The sequence below is a fragment of the Centroberyx gerrardi genome, chromosome 13 (genome assembly GCF_048128805.1).
Source record: "Centroberyx gerrardi isolate f3 chromosome 13, fCenGer3.hap1.cur.20231027, whole genome shotgun sequence".
Classification (NCBI taxonomy): Eukaryota; Metazoa; Chordata; class Actinopteri; order Beryciformes; family Berycidae; genus Centroberyx; species Centroberyx gerrardi.
Window position 1 is genome coordinate 27,756,336 of NC_136009.1, and position 25,631 is coordinate 27,781,966.

Genomic DNA, 25,631 nt, shown 5'->3' on the forward strand with positions numbered 1-25,631 from the left:
AAGCAACAGATGATTAAACACTTGGAGGTTGCAAGCTTAGTCCTCCATGACAAAACTGTTTCAGTGAAGAAAGCTGCAAGGATAGAGATTGATTGGCAAATGTTATCCATCCACACTGTCCTTCAGTCTTTCCATCTAAACATTCACTTCATTCATACATTTAACCAGTTCCATTAACAACAGGATTGTCCTTCATTCTTTCCATCTTCACTAGTGTTTCTTCTTTGGTAACACTGCTGCTTCATTTGACTTTTGATTCCACATCTGCTCTAAACATGAAGACTGCACTTTGTTGTGTTTTAGGGGGAAATCGGCTCAGTTATACTGTCATATTAGTTTCACATTTTCTCTAGCAGCTTTGATAGACTTCCTGGAATGAATACAGAAGAAATACTTTATTCATTCTTGGGAAAAAAAACCTTTATTGATCTTTGCAAACATTCACTTTGATCACACATCAAATCACTAAAACCTGGTAAAAGACTCTGGTTCAATCTTTCCATCTACATATTCACTTCATCCACACAATCAATCTGTTAAACCAGTATGTCAGCACTGTGGAGGAAAACAATGAATCCTCTCCCTATTGATTATAATAATAATAATAATGATTACATTTGTAGTTCACTTTTCTTAACAAAGTTACAAAGTGTCGGGAACAAAATCAACATATTAACAACTATTCAGCTATAATAAAGGGAAGACTTCTAGTGCTGGCTCCATTAAGGCCCATGCAGTGGAACAGAAACAGCAGAAAATATTACAGCAACAATACAAATATGCAACAAAGATAAGAACTATATAGACCACACAACAGTTTACATTTTCATATGATTAAATGTTCATTTGGATACTCTCTATTACGGCTGAACAGACAAAGAAAAGAGAAACTCAAACTGCATCAACAGAAAATCCAAGCTCCGCCCACACTGTTTGATTGACAGGTGATCTGTGGGAAATGCAGTGCAGAAACACCACAGTGAGGCTGAGGGACAAAGATGGAGAAAAAAAAAGAAAAACATAAAAAACAGAATCTCACACATTGCTGCTTTAATAACTCCTGTCTACTTGAGCTTACTCAACTCAGCAGTGTCTCCATAATAACAATGAAGCCAAAGTCCAGGATAGAGAGGCTGAGTGAATGTGGTCTGGACTCTGTGGAGGAGAGTCATGGTTTCAGAGACGCTGTAGAAGGACAGAATACCTGCTCTGTGATCCAGGTACACTCCTACTCTGGAGGACCGAGGGACTGGGATGGGAGTTTTGATATTGTTATGTATGAATTTATTGTAGAAATAATCTAATGCCCAAGACTTGTCATTGCATCCGAACTCACATGTACCCCCTGTTCTGCTAATATCCTTATATGCGGCTGCTATTGAAACTGCCGTCCCGCTCCACTCCACCTCCCAGTAACAACGTCCAGTCAGACCCTCTCTACTCAGGACCTGACGCTTGTCAGTGAATCTGTCTGGGTGACTAGAATATAACTGGGTTTTTTTCATGACTGTTGCTTTTGTGTTCCCCTCAGATAATGACAGATATGTGTTTGCTGTGTTTGGATCCAGTGTGATTTGACATGAATATTGTAAGAATTCAGCTCTGGTCTTGGGCTCTATTGGTTGTGACAGTAAAACATCCACTTCAGTCACTGTCAATGAGATCTTAGTCCATTCCTCTGTAAGAATGTCCTGTAGTTTATCTCTGGCCTCTGACACAGCTGCAGTCACATCCTCAAAGTACCACAGAGGATGGATATTGGTGCCGGGTGAGTCTGTAGATTCACTGAGACGTGACAGCGAGGGGTAATTGTGTAGAAAATGGGTGTGATCCTCTGTGTGTGAGAGCTGCTCCAGCTCAGCGTCTTTCCTCCTCAGCTCAGCAATCTCCTGCTTCAGCTTCTCCTGAAGTTCTTCGGCCCGACTCGCTTCCGCTTTCTGCTGGGATCTGATCTGCTCCTTCACATCAGAGCTTCTTTTCTCAATGAGACGGACCAGCTCAGTGAAGTTCTTCTCGCTGTCCTCCACTGCTTTATCAGCAGAGAGATTGATAGCCTCCACCTCCTGTTGAAGCACCTTCACGTCTTTCTCTCTGTCCTGGATTCTCTGCTGGATTTTTTGCCGACTCACCCCGAGCTCTTTCTGCCTCTCAGTCCATTCTGCTGCAGCTGAGACTGTGTCGTGGCCTTTATGTTCATCCATGGAGCAGAGATAACAGATACACTGCTGATCAGTACGGCAGAAAATCTTCATCACCTCGTCATGATGAGAGCAGATGTTCTCCTGAAGCTTCACGGTGGCTTCGACCAGCTTGTGTTTTTTAAAGGTAGAAGATTCATAGTGAGGCTGGAGGTGCTGCTCACAGTAAGAGGCCAGACACACCAGACAGGACTTGAGGGCTTTCAGCTTTCTCCCAGTGCAGACATCACAGACCACATCTCCAGGTCCGGCATAGCAGCGATCAGGAGGAGCAGCTTGGAGTCCTGTCTTCTTCAGGTCCTCCACCAACTCTGCTAACATGGTATTTTTCACCAGGACAGGCCTTGGTGTGAAGGTCTGTCTGCACTGGGGGCAGCTGTGGATTTTCTTCTGATCCTCTTCATCCCAGCAGCTTTTAATACAGCTCATGCAGTAGCTGTGCCCACAGGGAATAGTCACCGGATCCTTCAGTAGATCCAGACAGATCGAACAGCAGAATTTTGCCCCGTCCAGCTGAATTCCTTGCTGCGCCATTTCACTTCTCAGTAACAGTGTGTCAGATAGTTTCACTTTCTATCAACGGAAAAAACAAGTTGTGCTCCGATCCAAACCAAAACTCTGTTCTTTGTCTTCATGTTCATTTGCTGATCTGCAGTGAATGGGCTCGTCAGCTCTTGCACTTCACAACATGTTGTTTCCACCCATCTTTAAACTGGCAGATCTGTGAAAGGGGAGGGAACAGGAAATATCTGGACAGAATGGAACTGGCTGTGTTTGAGACCAGGAAGAAGAGGGAGGAGTTATCAGGCTTTGCTTTATTCCAGGAAGAGGAGCGGTTTGAAAGAGGCAGTGTGTGTTTAGCTCTCGTTTACAATATGAAGTGAAGATTATGACAAATAAAAATGGAATAGTTAAATTTAGGATTAATCTCTCTCTCCCCGTATTTCCCCCTCACTTTTTAAAGTGCGACATTTTAAAATAATGTTCCAAAACCTATTAAGTGGCTTGTGGAAAATTGAACAATAAAACTAGAATGTCTCTCTCTCCCTCTCTGTCCCTCTCTCTCTCTCTCTCTCTCTCTCTCTCTCTGTCTCTCTCTCTCTCGCTCTCTCTGTCCCTCTCTCTCTCTCTCTCTGTCCCTCTCTCTCTCTCTCTCTGTCCTTCTCTCTGTCCCTCTCTCTCTCTCTCTCTGTCCTTCTCTCTGTCCCTCTCCCTCTCTGTCCCTCTCTCTCTCTCCATCTCTCTCTCTCTCTCTGTCTCTCTCTCTCTCGCTCTCTCTGTCCCTCTCTCTCTCTCTCTCTCTCTCTCTCTCTCTCCCTCTCTTCAGTGGTGGAAATAGTACTAGAATGTTCTACTCAAGTAGAAGTACTTTGCTGATATTTTACTTGAGTAGAAGTAAAAGTACTGCTGTAAAAATCTACTGAAGTAAAAGTAAAAAGTGTCTCATTTAAAATGTCCTCAGAGTAAAAGTTACTGAGTCACTTTTTAGAAAAGAGAACGTTGTTAGCTGTGATCTTTTCCATGTGATTCTAAAAAGAGAGAGGACAGAGTTCAGACCAGATTCTTTTAACTGGAAACATTTGGAAGTTACAAAATAAAGTGCAGAAACAAAGTAAAGTCAGATTCCTCTTCTCACTGTGAATGGATCCACAGTTTGTCAGTTTACGTTGATCCAGTTTCTGCTGCTGATGGAGAGACACAATCTGTTCTGTGATGGATGGCAGTACACAAAAAGTACACAAAAAAGCGACTCAACTACAGTAACTTGAGTAAATGTAATTAGTTACTTCCACCCTTGCGCAGGTTAATCCAGGGATGGAGAGTGAGTGTCCTCTCTGTGTTTGAATGAAACTGTTGCACATGATTTACTTAGTATGTTGTTTGCTCTTGTTGCCCTCTAAAAGACTGCTGTTACATTCAAAACTGTGATTGCATCAACAAGACGGATTAACGCATCTCTGTTTCGTCTCACTTTAACATTATTTGCTCTCTGCAAACACACTCCGTCGTCATTCAACTCATTGATAGGCACCCGATCAAAAAGCTTCAACCTACTGTTAACAACAATGTGATCAACACATTTGTCGTGTCTTTTCGTAGCCCTATCTTAAGTCTTTAGATCTAATCCTTGAACAGACCCAGTGTTGAACTGAGCTGTAGGTTCCCCATCAGAAGGCATGGCCAACAATACAGTCTGTTAGTCGTGGGACGGCCCGTTAGCCAACGATCTCTCTCATACCTTTTTTTCATCATGGTTACCTCATTGCTGTGCTGTGACATCTCATCCACGCTTTTCTTCTTCAGCTGATCAAAACAACAGACGTCCGACAGTTAAACACATCATGTCAGACCACTAGAAATTGCAAAACGTAACTTAAAATGTAAATAGATTACTTGATAATTCATGATTCACTCATAGAAGACTGTCACTGCCATCTTCCCTCAGTATAAAGACTTAGTGGCCGTCAACTTGACAAAACCGGCAAACCGAGTTCTTCTCAGCTCCGATTACCGATTTATTAGTACGTTAACTTTGGATCAAATCAGAATCAATAACGTTATGCAAGATAATCCGTTGTGCAATTATGAAGTTGTACGGCCAAATATATCAGAACATGCACTGTAGCGTGAATGCAGCTATACTAACATTAGCTAGCTCCCTAGATAAAGTAACTGACTGTGACCAAATATCTCAAGTAATCTGAAATAAGCTCGTCTCAGCTGATCTTCTTCATTAACAGTAGTTGGTGTTCCACTGACGAGTTGGAAATGTCCGAAGCAAGTAATATTAACACTGATTTAGTTGTTTATAGTCACTTTATTAAGTTACAGTCCGTCCGTCCGTACGTACGTACGTCCATAAGTCCGTCCCATTCTCGTGAACACGATATCTCAGGAACGCCTTGAGGGAATTTCTTCAAATTTGGCATAAACGTCCACTTGGACTCAAGGATGAACTGATTGGATTTTGGTGGTCAAAGGTCAAAGGTCAAGGTCACTGTGACCTCACGTCCGTCCCATTCTCATGAACGCGATATCTCAGGAGCGCCTTGAGGGAATTTCATTACATCTGGCACAAATGTCCACTTGGACTCAAGGATGAACTGATTAGAATTTGGTGGTCAAAGGTCAAGGTCAAGGTCACTGTGACCTCACAAAAGACGTTTTTGGCCATAACTCAAGAATTCATTCACTAATTATGACAAAATTTCACACAAATGTCTAATAGGATAAAGTGATGAAATGATGACATTTTATATCCAAAAGTTCAAAGGTCACCTTCACTGTGACATCATAATGTTTTGCTTACCACTGTAGCTGAGAAAACGATCTTGGGTCATTCTACAAAAACGGTGGAAGTGCTGTCACTTACTTTTGCAGACACCAAAATCCCAAAATCCACCAAAGTTGACCTAATAATCACATTAATTATATATGTTCAATAAAGAAAGACTGTCCTTGCAATGATAAAACGAAGTTTATTGGCGGAGGCATACAACCGCGAGGCGGTTATTTCTAGTTTTATTTTTTAATCTGCTATGAATCGCTATCAATTGCTTTACCACCAGTTCGCCACACTGCAATACAATAATAGAGAACTGAAGAATTGAATCATTCATTGGACCAACGCAATGTCAATATTGTATTCTGGTTGTTGACTGATAAAGGAGGACGTTCTCCTTTGAAGCATCATTTTACGTGCCAATATAAAAAATGAAGTACATTAAATTGATATTTTGATCTCCCTCTTGCCTCTCAAAAATAGAGGAGGAGCATCCTCCTCTGCCTCTGTGGACCAGCCTCCTCTGCTGTGTACACGCTCCAAAAGAAAAAATGATGTACACTACTAAACTTTTTGTTTGAGCGGGCTAAGTTGGTCGTTTGGCTGAGCTGCAGAACTGAGGTGAGGGCTGCTGGGCCGACTGATCTCTGGCCAGTTGTCTAATTAAGACTGTCTGTTGCATAAATATTACTGTAAGACTGACTTATTTTGAGACAGGAAGTGTTAAGAACTTTGTTGCTAAGGCAGCGAGTCGGCCTAAGGGGGCGATCACACCGAGAAGCGTCGCTAGAAACGCGTCGCCACCAAAACTATTGATATCCTATCATACGCCGCCGTTGCGTTTTTCTGGTGGTTTTTAGGCGCGCATAAAAGTTAAAACATTTTCAGCTTTTTAGTGCAAGGTGCAGAGTTGCACCGCTCGTCAGTGTCTCACTTGGGCCAGGCAGCCAATCAAATCAAGCAAAAGCCGGGGTTTCCTTCCCGTTTTGATGCTGTTTGATGTGGTAGGAACGGTGGGACACTGGCAAACACACATGAAAAGCTGATATTAGCGGTCTTTAACCCGGTCGCACACGCAGCCCTGCTCCACAGGCGCACCAAGCTGTTTGGCCGGACGCGGTCTGCCAGGCGTTTTTGAAGCGGTTGCGTCTGTAGCGACGCTTCTCGGTGTGATCGCCCCCTAACTGTCAGAGAGGGAAGTTTAAATACTGAAGCTATTTCGAACAAGATGGCAAATGTTTGTTTTTTGGAAAAATCCCGAAGAAGAAAGCGAGTCTTTAGAGACAGAAACAAACTGTTAGAGATCTACAACAATCAACAACTAGTGGAGTGACTGCAATTTCCTAGAGAAACCATCCTTATCTTAAATCTGACTTAAAGACGGTTTAAGTCTAAGACTAGGTCTGTCTTTATGCAACTGGCCCCTGGTGTTTGTTTAGGGGGACGGTTACAGCACGCCTCAGGTTGAGTACATGTTGTTGGATTAATGACATTGATGCAGTCTGTACTGTGCGGAGGAGGGTTGAATATTTGTATTTGAATGTGATTTGTCAGCTGGGCTCTGTCAGTTATATTGAGGCTGTTACTGGTGTTGTTGCTGTTCTTGTCATTGTTTTTATCTTGTCTGTTTTTTCCCTGTGTGTGTGTGTGTGTGTGTGTGCAGGTATTGTGTGTGTGGGTGTGTGTGTGTGCAGGTATTGTGTGTGTGTGTGTGTGTGTGTGCAGGTATTGTGTGTGTGTGTGTGTGTGTGTGCAGGTATTGTGTGTGTGTGTGTGTGTGTGTGTGTGTGTGTGCAGGTATTGTGTGTGTGGGTGTATGGGATCAAGGTTCAAGGTTTAAGGTTCTTTATGGTCATAAGCACAACAAAACAGCGAGAAGCAGATAATGTTAGCTATGAAAATCTTGAGCCTAGTGCTAGCCACAACAATACAGCAGTATACAAACAATGCAGTAATACAATAGCAGTGCAAAATGGTAAAGTGACCATCAGTAAGAAGTAATACAAATATAACATGACAGAGTATAATAACAGTATAAAATAAAATAAATAAACAAAATATGATATGTACACTTTTTAAAATATATGGACGTATGAAATGGAATGAAGATGAGATGTAAAGTGCGGTTGGCTAAAGTGGGCAGTGTGCAAGTGTGTGTGTGTGTGTGTGTGTGATGTTCCAATAGCTTGGCTAGCAAGTGCTGTTTTTTTTTCTCATTTGAACCCATATAAGTCCAGTGTGGAAGGTTTTATTTTCCTTTGGTACAAAGAAAATAATAGATAGATAGATAGATAGATAGATAGATAGATAGATAGATAAAACAAAACTAAAACTACCAAACCCACTGAAAATGAACTAAAACTGAACTTGAAATATATATGAATGGATGTGTGGTGAGTATTACAAGCAGAAATAAAGGAAGCAAGCAATTTGATTCATAAAATATCCTATATGATATTCACACTACATTTTATTCAAGATTTTTCCACATGTTCTGTTTCAATATTCAATACTTTTTCCAGACCTTTTTTTCCTGGCTGGATTTTGAAGATTTTGCTCAGTTCAGTGTGAAATATTCTGATAGTGGCTTAACTAGCTCATATCATTTTGAAGTTTATTCTTCATCACAATATCTGAAATGACAGCTGGTCCACGACTACATAAAGTCTGTGGTCATATGTGTGTCAGGACTGAACAAAACCTTTTCAGACATTTCATGCGATTCCCAAACTTGACCTGGAAATGATCAAATGAATTCTTCCTACTTTTCCAGGCTTTTCAGGCCTGCGGAAGAAACTCTGTTTATTGAGCAAGTGCACAAAGCCAATCTAGCTTCTAAAAAGCAACAGATGATTAAACACTTGGAGGTTGCAAGCTTAGTCCTCCATGACAAAACTGTTTCAGTGAAGAAAGCTGCAAGGATAGAGATTGATTGGCAAATGTTATCCATCCACACTGTCCTTCAGTCTTTCCATCTAAACATTCACTTCATTCATACATTTAACCAGTTCCATTAACAACAGGATTGTCCTTCATTCTTTCCATCTTCACTAGTGTTTCTTCTTTGGTAACACTGCTGCTTCATTTGACTTTTGATTCCACATCTGCTCTAAACATGAAGACTGCACTTTGTTGTGTTTTAGGGGGAAATCGTCTCAGTTATACTGTCATATTAGTTTCTCATTTTCTCTAGCAGCTTTGATAGACTTCCTGGAATGAATACAGAAGAAATACTTTATTCATTCTTGGAAAAAAAAAACTTTATTGATCTTTGCAAACATTCACTTTGATCACACATCAAATCACTAAAACCTGGTAAAAGACTCTGGTTCAATCTTTCCATCTACATATTCACTTCATCCACACAATCAATCTGTTAAACCAGTATGTCAGCACTGTGGAGGAAAACAATGAATCCTCTCCCTATTGATTATAATAATAATAATGATTACATTTGTAGTTCACTTTTCTTAACAAAGTTACAAAGTGCCAGGAACAAAATCAACATATTAACAACTATTCAGCTATAATAAAGGGAAGACTTCTAGTGCTGGCTCCATTAAGGCCCATGCAGTGGAACAGAAACAGCAGAAAATATTACAGCAACAATACAAATATGCAACAAAGATAAGAACTATATAGACCACACAACAGTTTACATTTTCATATGATTAAATGTTCATTTGGATACTCTCTATTACTGACTGATATAACACAAAAGTGATTCAACCTATATCCAGTTCATGAAACTTTTCCATTGTTTTTCCTCTGCCGCACAGGAAGTGATGCGTTTTACGTTTCCGGTTTGTTTGGAATAAACAGAAGAAGAAGAAGAACTGGGTAGTTAGCATGAGCAGCGATAGCCGCCATGGCTGAACAGACAAAGAAAAGAGAAACTCAAACTGCATCAACAGAAAATCCAAGCTCCGCCCACACTGTTTGATTGACAGGTGATCTGTGGGAAGTGCAGTGCAGAAACACCACAGTGAGGCTGAGGGACAAAGATGGAGAAGAAACAAATACAATGTAAAAATCTGATTTTCACACATTGCTGCTTTAATAACTCCTGTCTACTTGAGCTTACTCAACTCAGCAGTGACTCCATAATAACAATGAAGCCAAAGTCCAGGATAGAGAGGCTGAGTGAATGTGGTCTGGACTCTGTGGAGGAGAGTCATGGTTTCAGAGACGCTGTAGAAGGACAGAATACCTGCTCTGTGATCCAGGTACACTCCTACTCTGGAGGACCGAGGGACTGGGATGGGAGTTGTGATATTGTTATGTCTGAAGTGATAACTATTGTAGTAATAATATAATGCCCAAGACTTGTCATTGTTTCCAAATAAACATTCATTCGAGGTTCCTGTTCTGCTAATATCCTTATATGCGACTGCTATTGAAACTCCACTCCCCCTCCACTCCACCTCCCAGTAACAACGTCCAGTCAGACCCTCTCTACTCAGGACCTGACTCCATTCAGTGAATCTGTCTGGGTGACTAGAATATAACTGTTTTTCTCTCATAAATGTTGCTTTTCTGTTCCCCTCAGATAATGACAGCTGTGTGTTTGCTGTGTTTGGATCCAGTGTGATTTGACGTGAATATTGTAAGAATTCAGCTCTGGTCTTGGGCTCTCTTGGTTGTGACAGTAAAACATCCACTTCAGTCACTGTCCATGAGATCTTAGTCCATTCCTCTGTAAGAATGCCCTGTAGTTTATCTCTGGCCTCTGACACAGCTGCAGTCACATCCTCAAAGTAGCGCAGAGGACGGATATTGGTGCTGGGTGAGTCTGTAGATTCACTGAGACGTGACAGCGAGGGGTAATTGTGTAGAAAATGGGTGTGATCCTCTGTGTGTGAGAGCTGCTCCAGCTCAGCGTCTTTCCTCCTCAGCTCAGCAATCTCCTGCTTCAGCTTCTCCTGAAGTTCTTCGGCCCGACTCGCTTCCGCTTTCTGCTGGGATCTGATCTGCTCCTTCACATCAGAGCTTCTTTTCTCAATGAGACGGACCAGCTCAGTGAAGATCTTCTCGCTGTCCTCCACTGCTTTATCAGCAGAGAGATTGATAGCCTCCACCTCCTGTTGAAGCACCTTCACATCTTTCTCTCTGTCCTGGATTCTCTGCTGGATTTTTTGCCGACTCACCCCGAGCTCTTTCTGCCTCTCAGTCCATTCTGCTGCAGCTGAGACTGTGTCGTGGCCTTTATGTTCATCCATGGAGCAGAGATAACAGATACACTGCTGATCAGTACGGCAGAAAATCTTCATCACCTCATCATGACGAGAGCAGATGTTCTCCTGAAGTTTCATGGTGGCTTCGACTAGCTTGTGTTTCTTTAATGGAGCTGCATCATAGTGAGGCTGAAGGTGCTGCTCACAGTAAGAGGCCAGACACACCAGACAGGACTTGAGGGCTTTCAGCTTTCTCCCAGTGCAGACATCACAGGCCACATCTCCAGGTCCGGCATAGCAGCGATCAGGAGGAGCAGCTTGGAGTCCTGTCTTCTTCAGGTCCTCCACCAACTCTGCTAACATGGTATTTTTCACCAGGACAGGCCTTGGTGTGAAGGTCTGTCTGCACTGGGGGCAGCTGTGGATTTTCTTCTGATCCTCTTCATCCCAGCAGCTTTTAATACAGCTCATGCAGTAGCTGTGCCCACAGGGAATAGTCACCGGATCCTTCAGTAGATCCAGACAGATCGAACAGCAGAGTTTTGCTCCGTCCAGCTGAATTCCTTGCTGCGCCATTTCACTTCTCAGTAACAGTGTGTCAGATAGTTTCACTTTCTATCAACTGAAAACAAGTTGTGCTCCGATCCAAACCAAAACTCTGTTCCTTGTCTTTATGTTCATTTGCTGATCTGTAGTGAATGGGCTCGTCAGCTCTTGCACTTCACAACATGTTGTTTCCACCCATCTTTAAACTGGCAGATCTGTGAAAGGGGAGGGAACAGGAAACATCTGGACAGAATGGAACTGGCTGTGTTTGAGACCAGGAAGAAGAGGGAGGAGTTATCAGGCTTTGCTTTATTCCAGGAAGAGGAGCGGTTTGAAAGAGGCAGTGTGTGTTTAGCTCTCGTTTACAATATGAAGTGAAGATTATGACAAATAAAAATGGAATAGTTAAATTTAGGATTAATCTCTCTCTCCCCGTATTTCCCCCTCACTTTTTAAAGTGCGACATTTTAAAATAAAGTTCCAAAACCTATTAAGTGGCTTGTGGAAAATTGAACAATAAAACTAGAATGTCTCTCTCTCTCTCTCTGTCCCTCTCTCTGTCCCTCTCTCTCTCTCTCTCTGTCCTTCTCTCTGTCCCTCTCCCTCTCTGTCCCTCTCTCTCTCTCTCTCTCTCTCTGTCTCTCTCTCTCGCTCTCTCTGTCCCTCTCTCTCTCTCTCTCTGTCCTTCTCTCTGTCCCTCTCTCTCTCCCTCTCTGTCCCTCTCTCTCTCTCCATCTCTCTCTCTCTCTCTGTCTCTCTCTCTCTCGCTCTCTGTCCCTCTCTCTGTCCCTCTCTCTCTCTCTCTCTCTCTCTCCCTCTCTTCAGTGGTGGAAATAGTACTAGAATGTTCTACTCAAGTAGAAGTACTTTGCTGATATTTTACTTGAGTAGAAGTAAAAGTACTGCTGTAAAAATCTACTGAAGTAAAAGTAAAAAGTGTCTCATTTAAAATGTCCTCAGAGTAAAAGTTACTGAGTCACTTTTTAGAAAAGAGAACGTTGTTAGTTGTGATCTTTTCCATGTGATTCTAAAAAGAGAGAGGACAGAGTTCAGACCAGATTCTTTTAACTGGAAATATTTGGAAGTTACAAAATAAAGTGCAGAAACAAAGTAAAGTCAGATTCCTCTTCTCACTGTGAATGGATCCACAGTTTGTCAGTTTACGTTGATCCAGCTTCTGCTGCTGATGGAGAGACACAATCTGTTCTGTGATGGATGGAAGTACACAAAAAGTACACAAAAAAGCGACTCAACTACAGTAACTTGAGTAAATGTAATTAGTTACTTCCACCCTTGCGCTGGTTAATCCAGGGAAGGAGAGTGAGTGTCCTCTCTGTGTTTTGAATGAAACTGTTGCACATGATTTACTTAGTATGTTGTTTGCTCTTGTTGCCCTCTAAAAGACTGCTGTTACATTCAAAACTGTGATTGCATCAACAAGACGGATTAACACATCTCTGTTTCGTCTCACTTTAACATTATTTGCTCTCTGCAAACACACTCCGTCGTCATTCAACTCATTGATAGGCACCCGATCAAAAAGCTTCAACCTACTGTTAACAACAATGTGATCAACACATTTGTCGTGCCTTTTCGTAGCCCTATCTTAAGTCTTTAGATCTAATCCTTGAACAGACCCAGTGTTGAACTGAGCTGTAGGTTCCCCATCAGAAGGCATGGCCAACAATACAGTCTGTTAGTCGTGGGACGGCCCGTTAGCCAACGATCTCTCTCATACCTTTTTTTCATCATGGTTACCTCATTGCTGTGCTGTGACATCTCATCCACGCTTTTCTTCTTCAGCTGATCAAAACAACAGACGTCCGACAGTTAAACACATCATGTCAGACCACTAGAAATTGCAAAACGTAACTTAAAATGTAAATAGATTAATTGATAATTCATGATTCACTCATAGAAGACTGTCACTGCCATCTTCCCTCAGTATAAAGACTTAGTGGCCGTCAACTTGACAAAACCGGCAAACCGAGTTCTTCTCAGCTCCGATTACCGATTTATTAGTACGTTAACTTTGGATCAAATCAGAATCAATAACGTTATGCAAGATAATCCGTTGTGCAATTATGAAGTTGTACGGCCAAATATATCAGAACATGCACTGTAGCGTGAATGCAGCTATACTAACGTTAGCTAGCTCCCTAGATAAAGTAACTGACTGTGACCAAATATCTCAAGTAATCTGAAATAAGCTCGTCTCAGCTGATCTTCTTCATTAACAGTAGTTGGTGTTCCACTGACGAGTTGGAAATGTCCGAAGCAAGTAATATTAACACTGATTTAGTTGTTTATAGTCACTTTATTAAGTTACAGTCCGTCCGTCCGTCCGTCCGTCCGTACGTACGTACGTACGTCCATAAGTCCGTCCCATTCTCGTGAACACGATATCTCAGGAACACCTTGAGGGAATTTCTTCAAATTTGGCACAAACGTCCACTTGGACTCAAGGATGAACTGATTGGATTTTGGTGGTCAAAGGTCAAAGGTCAAGGTCACTGTGACCTCACGTCCGTCCCATTCTCATGAACGCGATATCTCAGGAACGCCTTGAGGGAATTTCATTACATCTGGCACAAATGTCCACTTGGACTCAAGGATGAACTGATTAGAATTTGGTGGTCAAAGGTCAAGGTCACTGTGACCTCACAAAAGACGTTTTTGGCCATAACTCAAAAATTCATACGCTAATTATGACAAAATTTCACACAAATGTCTAATAGGATAAAGTCATGAAGTGATGACATTTTATATCCAAAAGTTGAAAGGTCAACTTCACTGTGACATCATAATGTTTTGCTTACCACTGTAGCTGAGAAAACGATCTTGGGTCATTCTACAAAAACGGTGGAAGTTACTTACTTAACCACTTACTTTTGCAGACACCAAAATCCCAAAATCCACCAAAGTTGACCTAATAATCACATTAATTATATATGTTCAATAAATAAAGACTGTCCTTGCAATGATAAAACAAAGTTTATTGGCGGAGGCATACAACCGCGAGGCGGTTATTTCTAGTTTTATTTTTTAATCTGCTATGAATCGCTATCAATTGCTTTACCACCAGTTCGCCACACTGCAATACAATAATAGAGAATTGAAGAATTGAATCATTCATTGGACCAACGCAATGTCAATATTGTATTCTGGTTGTTGACTGATAAAGGAGGACGTCCTCCCTTGAAGCATCATTTTACGTGCCAATATAAAAAATGAAGTACATTAAATTGATATTTTGATTTCCCTCTTGCCTCTCAAAAATAGAGGAGGAGCATCCTCCTCTGCCTCTGTGGACCAGCCTCCTCTGCTGTGTACACGCTCCAAAAGAAAAAATGATGTACACTACTAAACTTTTTGTTTGAGCGGGCTAAGTTGGTCGTTTGGCTGAGCTGCAGAACTGAGGTGAGGGCTGCTGGGCCGACTGATCTCTGGCCAGTTGTCTAATTAAGACTGTCTGTTGCATAAATATTACTGTATAACTGACTTATTTTGAGACAGGAAGTGTTAAGAACTTTGTTGCTAAGGCAGTGAGTCGGCCTAAGGGGGCGATCACACCGAGAAGCGTCGCTAGAAATGCATCGCCACCAAAACTGTTGTTTTCCTATCGTATCGTATCGGTTGCGTTTTTCTGGTGGTTTTTAGGCGCGCATAAAAGTTAAAATATTTTCAGCTTTTTAGCGCAAGGTGCGGAGTCTCACCGCTCGTCAGTGTCTCACTTGGGCCAGGCAGCCAATCAAATCAAGCAAAAGCCGGGCTTTCCTTCCCGTTTTGATGCTGTTTGATGTGGTAGGAACGGTGGGACACTGGCAAACACACATGAAAAGCTGATATTAGCGGTCTTTAACCCGGTCGCACACGCAGCCCTGCTCCACAGGCGCACCAAGCTGTTTGGCCGGACACGGTCTGCCGAGGCGTTTTTGAAGCGGTTGCGTCTGTAGCAACGCTTCTCGGTGTGATCGCCCCCTAACTGTCAGAGAGGGAAGTTTAAATACTGAAGCTATTTCGAACAAGATGGCAAATGTTTGTTTTTTGGAAAAATCCTGAAGAAGAAAGCGAGTCTTTAGAGACAGAAACAAACTGTTAGAGATCTACAACAATCAACAACTAGTGGAGTGACTGCAATTTCCTAGAGAAACCATCCTTATCTTAAATCTGACTTAAAGTCAGTTTAAGTCTAAGACTAGGTCTGTCTTTATGCAACTGGCCTCTGGTGTTTGTGTTTAGGGGGACGGTTACAGCACGCCTCAGGTTGAGTACATGTTGTTGGATTAATGACATTGATGCAGTCTGTACTGTGGGGAGGAGGGTTGAATATTTGTATTTGAATGTGATTTGTCAGCTGGGCTCTGTCAGTTATATTGAGGCTGTTACTGGTGTTGTTGCTGTTCTTATCATTGTTTTTATCTTGTCTGTTTTTTCCCTGTGTGTGTGTGTGTGTGTGTGTGTGTGTGTGTGTGTGTGTGTGTGCAGGTATTGTGTGTGTGGGTGTATGGGATCAAGGTTCAAGGTTTAAAGTTCTTTATGGTCATAAGTACAACAAAACAGCGAGAAGCAGATAATGTTAGCTATGAAAATCTTGAGCCTAGTGCTAGCCACAACAATACAGCAGTATACAAACAATGCAGTAATGCAATAGCAGTGCAAAATGGTAAAGTGACCATCAGTAAGAAGTAATACAAATATAACGTGACAGAGTATAATAACAGTATAAAATAAAATAAATAAACAAAATATGATATGTACACTTTTTAAAATATATAGACATATGAAATGGAATGAAGATGAGATGTAAAGTGCGGTTGGCTAAAGTGGGCAGTGTGCAAGTGTGTGTGTGTGTGTGTGTGTGTGTGTGTATGTGTGTGTGTGTTTTTGGGAGGGGGGGGTCAAGTGTTCAAGTGTGTGTGTGTGTGTGTGTGTGTGTGATGATCCAATAGCTTGTCTAGCAAGTGCTGGTGTTTTTTCTCATTTGAACCCACATAAGTCCAGTGTGGAAGGTTTTAGTTTCCTTTGATACAGGGAAAATAATAGATAGATAGATAAAACAAAACTACAACTACCAAACCCACTGAAAATGAACTAAAACTGAACTTGAAATATATATGAATGGATGTGTGGTGAGTATTACAAGCAGAAATAAAGGAAGCAAGCAATTTGATTCATAAAATATCCTATATGATATTCACACTACATTTTATTCAAGATTTCTCCACATGTTCTGTTTCAATATTCAATACTTTTTCCAGACCTTCATTTCCTGGCTGGATATTGAAGATTTTGCTCAGTTCAGTGTGAAATATTCTGATAGTGGCTTAACTAGCTCATATCATTTTGAAGTTTATTCTTCATCACAATATCTGAAATGACAGCTGGTCCACGACTACATAAAGTCTGTGGTCATATGTGTGTCAGGACTGAACAAAACTTTTTCAGACATTTTATGCGATTCCCAAACTTGACCTGGAAATGATCAAATGAATTCTTCCTACTTTTCCAGGCTTTTCAGGCCTGTGGAAGAAACTCTGTTTATTGAGCAAGTGCACAAAGCCAATCTAGCTTCTAAAAAGCAACAGATGATTAAACACTTGGAGGTTGCAAGCTTAGTCCTCCATGACAAAACTGTTTCAGTGAAGAAAGTTGCAAGGATAGAGATTGATTGGCAAATGTTATCCATCCACACTGTCCTTCAGTCTTTCCATCTAAACATTCACTTCATTCATACATTTAACCAGTTCCATTAACAACAGGATTGTCCTTCATTCTTTCCATCTTCACTAGTGTTTCTTCTTTGGTAACACTGCTGCTTCATTTGACTTTTGATTCCACATCTGCTCTAAACATGAAGACTGCACTTTGTTGTGTTTTAGGGGGAAATCGGCTCAGTTATACTGTCATATTAGTTTCACATTTTCTCTAGCAGCTTTGATAGACCTCCTGGAATGAATACAGAAGAAATACTTTATTCATTCTTGGAAAAAAAAAACTTTATTGATCCTTGCAAACATTCACTTTGATCACACATCAAATCACTAAAACCTGGTAAAAGACTCTGGTTCAATCTTTCCATCTACATATTCACTTCATCCACACAATCAATCTGTTAAACCAGTATGTCAGCACTGTGGAGGAAAACAATGAATCCTCTCCCTATTGATTATAATAATAATAATGATTACATTTGTAGTTCACTTATCTTAACAAAGTTACAAAGTGCCGGGAACAAAATCAACATATTAACAACTATTCAGCTATAATAAAGGGAAGACTTCTAGTGCTGGCTCCATTAAGGCCCATGCAGTGGAACAGAAACAGCAGAAAATATTACAGCAACAATACAAATATGCAACAAAAATAAGAACTATATAGACCACACAACAGTTTACATTTTCATATGATTAAATGTTCATTTGGATACTCTCTATTACTGACTGATATAACACAATAGTGATCCAACCTATATCCAGTTCATGAAAACTTTTCCATTGTTTTTCCTCTGCCGCACAGGAAGTGATGCGTTTTCCGTTTCCGGTTTGTTTGGAATAAACAGAAGAAGAAGAAGAGCTGGGTAGTTAGCATGAGCAGCGATAGCCACCATGGCTGAACAGACAAAGAAAAGAGAAACTCAAACTGCATCAACAGAAAATCCAAGCTCCGCCCACACTGTTTGATTGACAGGTGATCTGTGGGAAGTGCAGTGCAGAAACACCACAGTGAGGCTGAGGGACAAAGATGGAGAAGAAACAAATACAATGTAAAAATATGATTTTCACACATTGCTGCTTTAATAACTCCTGTCTACTTGTGCTTACACAACTCAGCAGTGGCTCTAACACCAAGCCAAAGTCCAGGATAGAGAGGCTGAGTGAATGTGGTCTGGACTCTGTGGATGAGAGTCATGGTTTCAGAGACGCTGTAGAAGGACAGAATACCTGCTCTGTGATCCAGGTACACTCCTACTCTGGAGGACAGAGGACCTGGGATGGGAGTTTTGATATTGTTATGTATGAATTGATTGTAGTAATAATCTAATGCCCAAGACTTGTCATTGTATCCAAACTCACATGTACCCCCTGTTCTGCTAATATCCTTATATGAGACTGCTATTGAAACTCTGCCCCTGCTCCACTCCACCTCCCAGTAACAACGTCCAGTCAGACCCTCTCTACTCAGGACCTGACGCCATTTATTGAATCTGTCTGGGTGACTAGAATATAATTGTTTTTCTATCACACGTGTTGCTTTTCTGTTCCCCTCAGATAATGACAGATTTGTGTTTGCTGTGTTTGGATCCAGTGTGATTTGACGTGAATATTGTAAGAATTCAGCTCTGGTCTTGGGCTCTCTTGGTTGTGACAGTAAAACATCCACTTCAGTCACTGTCCATGAGATCTTAGGCCATTCCTCTGTAAGAATGTTCTGTAGTTTATCTCTGGCCTCTGACACAGCTGCAGTCACATCCTCAAAGTAGCGCAGAGGACGGATATTGGTGCTGGGTGAGTCTGTAGATTCACTGAGACGTGACAGCGAGGGGTAATTGTGTAGAAAATGGGTGTGATCCTCTGTGTGTGAGAGCTGCTCCAGCTCAGCGTCTTTCCTCCTCAGCTCAGCGATCTCCTGCTTCAGCTTCTCCTGAAGTTCTTCGGCCCGACTCGCTTCCGCTTTCTGCCGGGATCTGATCTGCTCCTTCACATCAGAGCTTCTTTTCTCAATGAGACGGACCAGCTCAGTGAAGATCTTCTCGCTGTCCTCCACTGCTTTATCAGCAGAGAGATTGATAGCCTCCACCTCCTGTTGAAGCACCTTCACATCTTTCTCTCTGTCCTGGATTCTCTGCTGCATTTTCTGCCGACTCACCCCGAGCTCTTTCTGCCTCTCAGTCCATTCTGCTGCAGCTGAGACTGTGTCGTGGCCTTTATGTTCATCCATGGAGCAGAAACAACAGATACACTGCTGATCAGTACGGCAGAAAAGCTTCATCACCTCATCATGACGAGAGCAGATGTTCTCCTGAAGTTTCATGGTGGCTTCGACTAGCTTGTGTTTCTTTAATGGAGCTGCATCATAGTGAGGCTGGAGGTGCTGCTCACAGTAAGAGGCCGGACACACCAGACAGGACTTGAGGGCTTTCACCTTTCTCCCAGTGCAGACATCACAGGCCACATCTCCAGGTCCGGCATAGCAGCGATCAGGAGGAGCAGCTTGGAGTCCTGTCTTCTTCAGGTCCTCCACCAACTCTGCTAACATGGTATTTTTCACCAGGACAGGCCTTGGTGTGAAGGTCTGTCTGCACTGGGGGCAGCTGTGGATTTTCTTCTGATCCTCTTCATCCCAGCAGCTTTTAATACAGCTCATGCAGTAGCTGTGCCCACAGGGAATAGTCACCGGATCCTTCAGTAGATCCAGACAGATCGAACAGCAGAGTTTTGCTCCGTCCAGCTGAATTCCTTGCTGCGCCATTTCACTTCTCAGTAACAGTGAGTCAGATAGTTTCACTTTCTATCAACTGAAAACAAGTTGTGCTCCGATCCAAACCAAAACTCTGTTCCTTGTCTTCATGTTCATTTGCTGATCTGCAGTGAATGGGCTCGTCAGCTCTTGCACTTCACAACATGTTGTTTACACCCATCTTTAAACTGGCAGATCTGTGAAAGGGGAGGGAACAGGAAATATCTGGACAGAATGGAACTGGCTGTGTTTGAGACCAGGAAGAAGAGGGAGGAGTTATCAGGCTTTGCTTTATTCCAGGAAGAGGAGCGGTTTGAAAGAGGCAGTGTGTGTTTAGCTCTCGTTTACAATATGAAGTGAAGATTATGACAAATAAAAATGGAATAGTTAAATTTAGGATTAATCTCTCTCTCCCCGTATTTCCCCCTCACTTTTTAAAGTGCGACATTTTAAAATAAAGTTCCAAAACCTATTAAGTGGCTTGTGGAAAATTGAACAATAAAACTAGAATGTCTCTCTCTCTCTCTCTGTCCCTCTCTCTCTCTCTCTCTCTGTCCTTCTCTCGGTCCCTCTCCCTCTCTGTCCCTCTCTCTCTCTCTCTCTCTCTCTCTCTCTCTGTCCCTCTCTCTCTCTCTCTCTCTCTCTCTCTGTCCTTCTCTCTGTCCCTCTCCCTCTCTGTCCCTCTCTCTCTCTCCATCTCTCTCTCTCTCTGTCTCTCTCTCTCTCGCTCTCTGTCCCTCTCTCTCTCTCTCTCTCTCTCTCTCTCTCTGTCTCTCTCTCTCTCGCTCTCTCTGTCCCTCTCTCTCTCTCTCTCTCTCTCTGTCCTTCTCTCTGTCCCTCTCCCTCTCTGTCCCTCTCTCTCTCTCCATCTCTCTCTCTCTCTCTGTCTCTCTCGCTCTCTCTGTCCCTCTCTCTCTCTCTCTGTCCTTCTCTCTGTCCCTCTCTCTCTCTCACTCTCTGTCCTTCTCTCTGTCCCTCTCCCTCTCTGTCCCTCTCTCTCTCTCCATCTCTCTCTCTCTCTCTCTCTCTCTCTCTCTCTCTCTCTCTCTCTCCTCTCTTCAGTGGTGGAAATAGTACTAGAATGTTCTACTCAAGTAGAAGTACTTTGCTGATATTTTACTTGAGTAGAAGTAAAAGTACTGCTGTAAAAATCTACTGAAGTAAAAGTAAAAAGTGTCTCATTTAAAATGTCCTCAGAGTAAAAGTTACTGAGTCACTTTTTAGAAAAGAGAACGTTAGCTGTGATCTTTTCCATGTGATTCTAAAAAGAGAGAGGACAGAGTTCAGACCAGATTCTTTTAACTGGAAATATTTGGAAGTTACAAAATAAAGTGCAGGAACAAAGTAAAGTCAGATTCCTCTTCTCACTGTGAATGGATCCACAGTTTGTCAGTTTACGTTGATCCAGTTTCTGCTGCTGATGGAGAGACACAATCTGTTCTGTGATGGATGGCAGTACACAAAAAGTACACAAAAAAGCGACTCAACTACAGTAACTTGAGTAAATGTAATTAGTTACTTCCACCCTTGCGCAGGTTAATCCAGGGATGGAGAGTGAGTGTCCTCTCTGTGTTTGAATGAAACTGTTGCACATGATTTACTTAGTATGTTGTTTGCTCTTGTTGCCCTCTAAAATACTGCTGTTACATTCAAAACTGTGATTGCATCAACAAGACGGATTAACGCATCTCTGTTTCGTCTCACTTTAACATTATTTGCTCTCTGCAAACACACTCCGTCGTCATTCAACTCATTGATAGGCACCCGATCAAAAAGCTTCAACCTACTGTTAACAACAATGTGATCAACACATTTGTCGTGCCTTTTCGTAGCCCTATCTTAAGTCTTTAGATCTAATCCTTGAACAGACCCAGTGTTGAACTGAGCTGTAGGTTCCCCATCAGAAGGCATGGCCAACAATACAGTCTGTTAGTCGTGGGACGGCCCGTTAGCCAACGATCTCTCTCATACCTTTTTTTCATCATGGTTACCTCATTGCTGTGCTGTGACATCTCATCCACGCTTTTCTTCTTCAGCTGATCAAAACAACAGACGTCCGACAGTTAAACACATCATGTCAGACCACTAGAAATTGCAAAACGTAACTTAAAATGTAAATAGATTAATTGATAATTCATGATTCACTCATAGAAGACTGTCACTGCCATCTTCCCTCAGTATAAAGACTTAGTGGCCGTCAACTTGACAAAACCGGCAAACCGAGTTCTTCTCAGCTCCGATTACCGATTTATTAGTCCGTTAACTTTGGATCAAATCAGAATCAATAACGTTATGCAAGATAATCCGTTGTGCAATTATGAAGTTGTACGGCCAAATATATCAGAACATGCACTGTAGCGTGAATGCAGCTATACTAACGTTAGCTAGCTCCCTAGATAAAGTAACTGACTGTGACCAAATATCTCAAGTAATCTGAAATAAGCTCGTCTCGGCTGATCTTCTTCATTAACAGTAGTTGGTGTTCCACTGACGAGTTGGAAATGTCCGAAGCAAGTAATATTAACACTGATTTAGTTGTTTATAGTCACTTTATTAAGTTACAGTCCATCTGTCCGTACGTCCGTACGTACGTACGTACGTCCATAAGTCCGTCCCATTCTCGTGAACACGATATCTCAGGAACGCCTTGAGGGAATTTCTTCAAATTTGGCACAAACGTCCACTTGGACTCAAGGATGAACTGATTGGATTTTGGTGGTCAAAGGTCAAAGGTCAAGGTCACTGTGACCTCACGTCCGTCCCATTCTCATGAACGCGATATCTCAGGAACGCCTTGAGGGAATTTCATTACATCTGGCACAAATGTCCACTTGGACTCAAGGATGAACTGATTAGAATTTGGTGGTCAAAGGTCAAGGTCAAGGTCACTGTGACCTCACAAAAGACGTTTTTGGCCATAACTCAAGAATTCATTCACTAATTATGACAAAATTTCACACAAATGTCTAATAGGATAAAGTGATGAAATGATGACATTTTATATCCAAAAGTTCAAAGGTCACCTTCACTGTGACATCATAATGTTTTGCTTACCACTGTAGCTGAGAAAACGATCTTGGGTCATTCTACAAAAACGGTGGAAGTGCTGTCACTTACTTTTGCAGACACCAAAATCCCAAAATCCACCAAAGTTGACCTAATAATCACATTAATTATATATGTTCAATAAATAAAGACTGTCCTTGCAATGATAAAACGAAGTTTATTGGCGGAGGCATACAACCGCGAGGCGGTTATTTCTAGTTTTATTTTTTAATCTGCTATGAATCGCTATCAATTGCTTTACCACCAGTTCGCCACACTGCAATACAATAATAGAGAACTGAAGAATTGAATCATTCATTGGACCAACGCAATGTCAATATTGTATTCTGGTTGTTGACTGATAAAGGAGGACGTTCTCCTTTGAAGCATCATTTTACGTGCCAATATAAAAAATGAAGTACATTAAATTGATATTTTGATCTCCCTCTTGCCTCTCAAAAATAGAGGAGGAGCATCCTCCTCTGCCTCTGTGGACCAGCCTCCACTGCTGTGTACACGCTCCAAAAGAAAAAATGATGTACACTACTAAACTTTTTGTTTGAGCGGGCTAAGTTGGTCGTTTGGCTGAGCTGCAGAACTGAGGTGAGGGCTGCTGGGCCGACTGATCTCTGGCCAGTTGTCTAATTAAGACTGTCTGTTGCATAAATATTACTGTAAGACTGACTTATTTTGAGACAGGAAGTGTTAAGAACTTTGTTGCTAAGGCAGCGAGTCGGCCTAAGGGGGCGATCACACCGAGAAGCGTCGCTAGAAACGCGTCGCCACCAAAACTATTGTTTTCCTATCATACGCCGCCGTTGCGTTTTTCTGGTGGTTTTTAGGCACGCATAAAAGTTAAAACATTTTCAGCTTTTTAGTGCAAGGTGCAGAGTTGCACCGCTCGTCAGTGTCTCACTTGGGCCAGGCAGCCAATCAAATCAAGCAAAAGCCGGGGTTTCCTTCCCGTTTTGATGCTGTTTGATGTGGTAGGAACGGTGGGACACTGGCAAACACACATGAAAAGCTGATATTAGCGGTCTTTAACCCGGTCGCACACGCAGCCCTGCTCCACAGGCGCACCAAGCTGTTTGGCCGGACGCGGTCTGCCAGGCGTTTTTGAAGCGGTTGCGTCTGTAGCGACGCTTCTCGGTGTGATCGCCCCCTAACTGTCAGAGAGGGAAGTTTAAATACTGAAGCTATTTCGAACAAGATGGCAAATGTTTGTTTTTTGGAAAAATCCCAAAGAAGAAAGCGAGTCTTTAGAGACAGAAACAAACTGTTAGAGATCTACAACAATCAACAACTAGTGGAGTGACTGCAATTTCCTAGAGAAACCATCCTTATCTTAAATCTGACTTAAAGACGGTTTAAGTCTAAGACTAGGTCTGTCTTTATGCAACTGGCCTCTGGTGTTTGTGTTTAGGGGGACGGTTACAGCACGCCTCAGGTTGAGTACATGTTGTTGGATTAATGACATTGATGCAGTCTGTACTGTGGGGAGGAGGGTTGAATATTTGTATTTGAATGTGATTTGTCAGCTGGGCTCTGTCAGTTATATTGAGGCTGTTACTGGTTTTGTTGCTGTTCTTATCATTGTTTTTATCTTGTCTGTTTTTTCCCTGTGTGTGTGTGTGTGTGTGTGTGTGTGTGCAGGTATTGTGTGTGTGGGTGTATGGGATCAAGGTTCAAGGTTTAAGGTTCTTTATGGTCATAAGCACAACAAAACAGCGAGAAGCAGATAATGTTAGCTATGAAAATCTTGAGCCTAGTGCTAGCCACAACAATACAGCAGTATACAAACAATGCAGTAATACAATAGCAGTGCAAAATGGTAAAGTGACCATCAGTAAGAAGTAATACAAATATAACATGACAGAGTATAATAACAGTATAAAATAAAATAAATAAACAAAATATGATATGTACACTTTTTAAAATATATGGACGTATGAAATGGAATGAAGATGAGATGTAAAGTGCAGTTGGCTAAAGTGGGCAGTGTGCAAGTGTGTGTGTGTGTGTGTGTGTGTGTGATGTTCCAATAGCTTGGCTAGCAAGTGCTGTTTTTTTTTCTCATTTGAACCCATATAAGTCCAGTGTGGAAGGTTTTATTTTCCTTTGGTACAAAGAAAATAATAGATAGATAGATAGATAGATAGATAGATAGATAGATAGATAGATAGATAGATAGATAGATAGATAGATAAAACAAAACTAAAACTACCAAACCCACTGAAAATGAACTAAAACTGAACTTGAAATATATATGAATGGATGTGTGGTGAGTATTACAAGCAGAAATAAAGGAAGCAAGCAATTTGATTCATAAAATATCCTATATGATATTCACACTACATTTTATTCAAGGTTTCTCCACATGTTCTTTTTCAATATTCTGTACTTTTTCCAGACCTTTTTTTCCTGGCTGGATTTTGAAGATTTTGCTCAGTTCAGTGTGAAATATTCTGATCGTGGCTTAACTAGCTCATATCATTTTGAAGTTTATTCTTCATCACAATATCTGAAATGACAGCTGGTCCACGACTACATAAAGTCTGTGGTCATATGTGTGTCAGGACTGAACAAAACTTTTTCAGACATTTTATGCGATTCCCAAACTTGACCTGGAAATGATCAAATGAATTCTTCCTACTTTTCCAGGCTTTTCAGGCCTGTGGAAGAAACTCTGTTTATTGAGCAAGTGCACAAAGCCAATCTAGCTTCTAAAAAGCAACAGATGATTAAACACTTGGAGGTTGCAAGCTTAGTCCTCCATGACAAAACTGTTTCAGTGAAGAAAGCTGCAAGGATAGAGATTGATTGGCAAATGTTATCCATCCACACTGTCCTTCAGTCTTTCCATCTAAACATTCACTTCATTCATACATTTAACCAGTTCCATTAACAACAGGATTGTCCTTCATT

General features: G+C 41.7%; 4 protein-coding genes across 4 annotated transcripts in view; 1 reads left to right on the forward strand and 3 right to left on the reverse strand.

Moving 5' to 3' along the window:
- The window catches only part of LOC139931438 (vasoactive intestinal polypeptide receptor 2-like), a 141,464-nt gene that overhangs the window by 72,212 nt on the left and 43,621 nt on the right, over positions 1-25,631 (forward strand). The window lies entirely within an intron of this gene.
- LOC144542112 (tripartite motif-containing protein 16-like) lies at positions 417-2,964 on the reverse strand. Its single transcript, XM_078287555.1, has one exon. The coding sequence runs from the start codon at positions 2,730-2,732 to the stop codon at positions 1,065-1,067; it is 1,668 nt and encodes a 555-aa protein (XP_078143681.1). The 5' UTR covers positions 2,733-2,964; the 3' UTR covers positions 417-1,064.
- Positions 8,963-11,264, reverse strand: LOC144542116 (tripartite motif-containing protein 16-like). Its single transcript, XM_078287562.1, has one exon. The coding sequence runs from the start codon at positions 11,229-11,231 to the stop codon at positions 9,552-9,554; it is 1,680 nt and encodes a 559-aa protein (XP_078143688.1). The 5' UTR covers positions 11,232-11,264; the 3' UTR covers positions 8,963-9,551.
- LOC144542117 (tripartite motif-containing protein 16-like) lies at positions 17,191-19,706 on the reverse strand. The gene has a single exon (XM_078287563.1). It carries the CDS (start codon positions 19,671-19,673, stop codon positions 18,012-18,014), a length of 1,662 nt encoding a protein of 553 aa, XP_078143689.1. The 5' UTR covers positions 19,674-19,706; the 3' UTR covers positions 17,191-18,011.

Coding starts and splice junctions, on each gene's coding strand:
- LOC144542116 (XM_078287562.1), bottom strand. CDS start 11,231: ATGGCGCAGCAAGGAATTCAGCTGGACGGAGCAAAACTCTGCTGTTCG.
- LOC144542112 (XM_078287555.1), bottom strand. CDS start 2,732: ATGGCGCAGCAAGGAATTCAGCTGGACGGGGCAAAATTCTGCTGTTCG.
- LOC144542117 (XM_078287563.1), bottom strand. CDS start 19,673: ATGGCGCAGCAAGGAATTCAGCTGGACGGAGCAAAACTCTGCTGTTCG.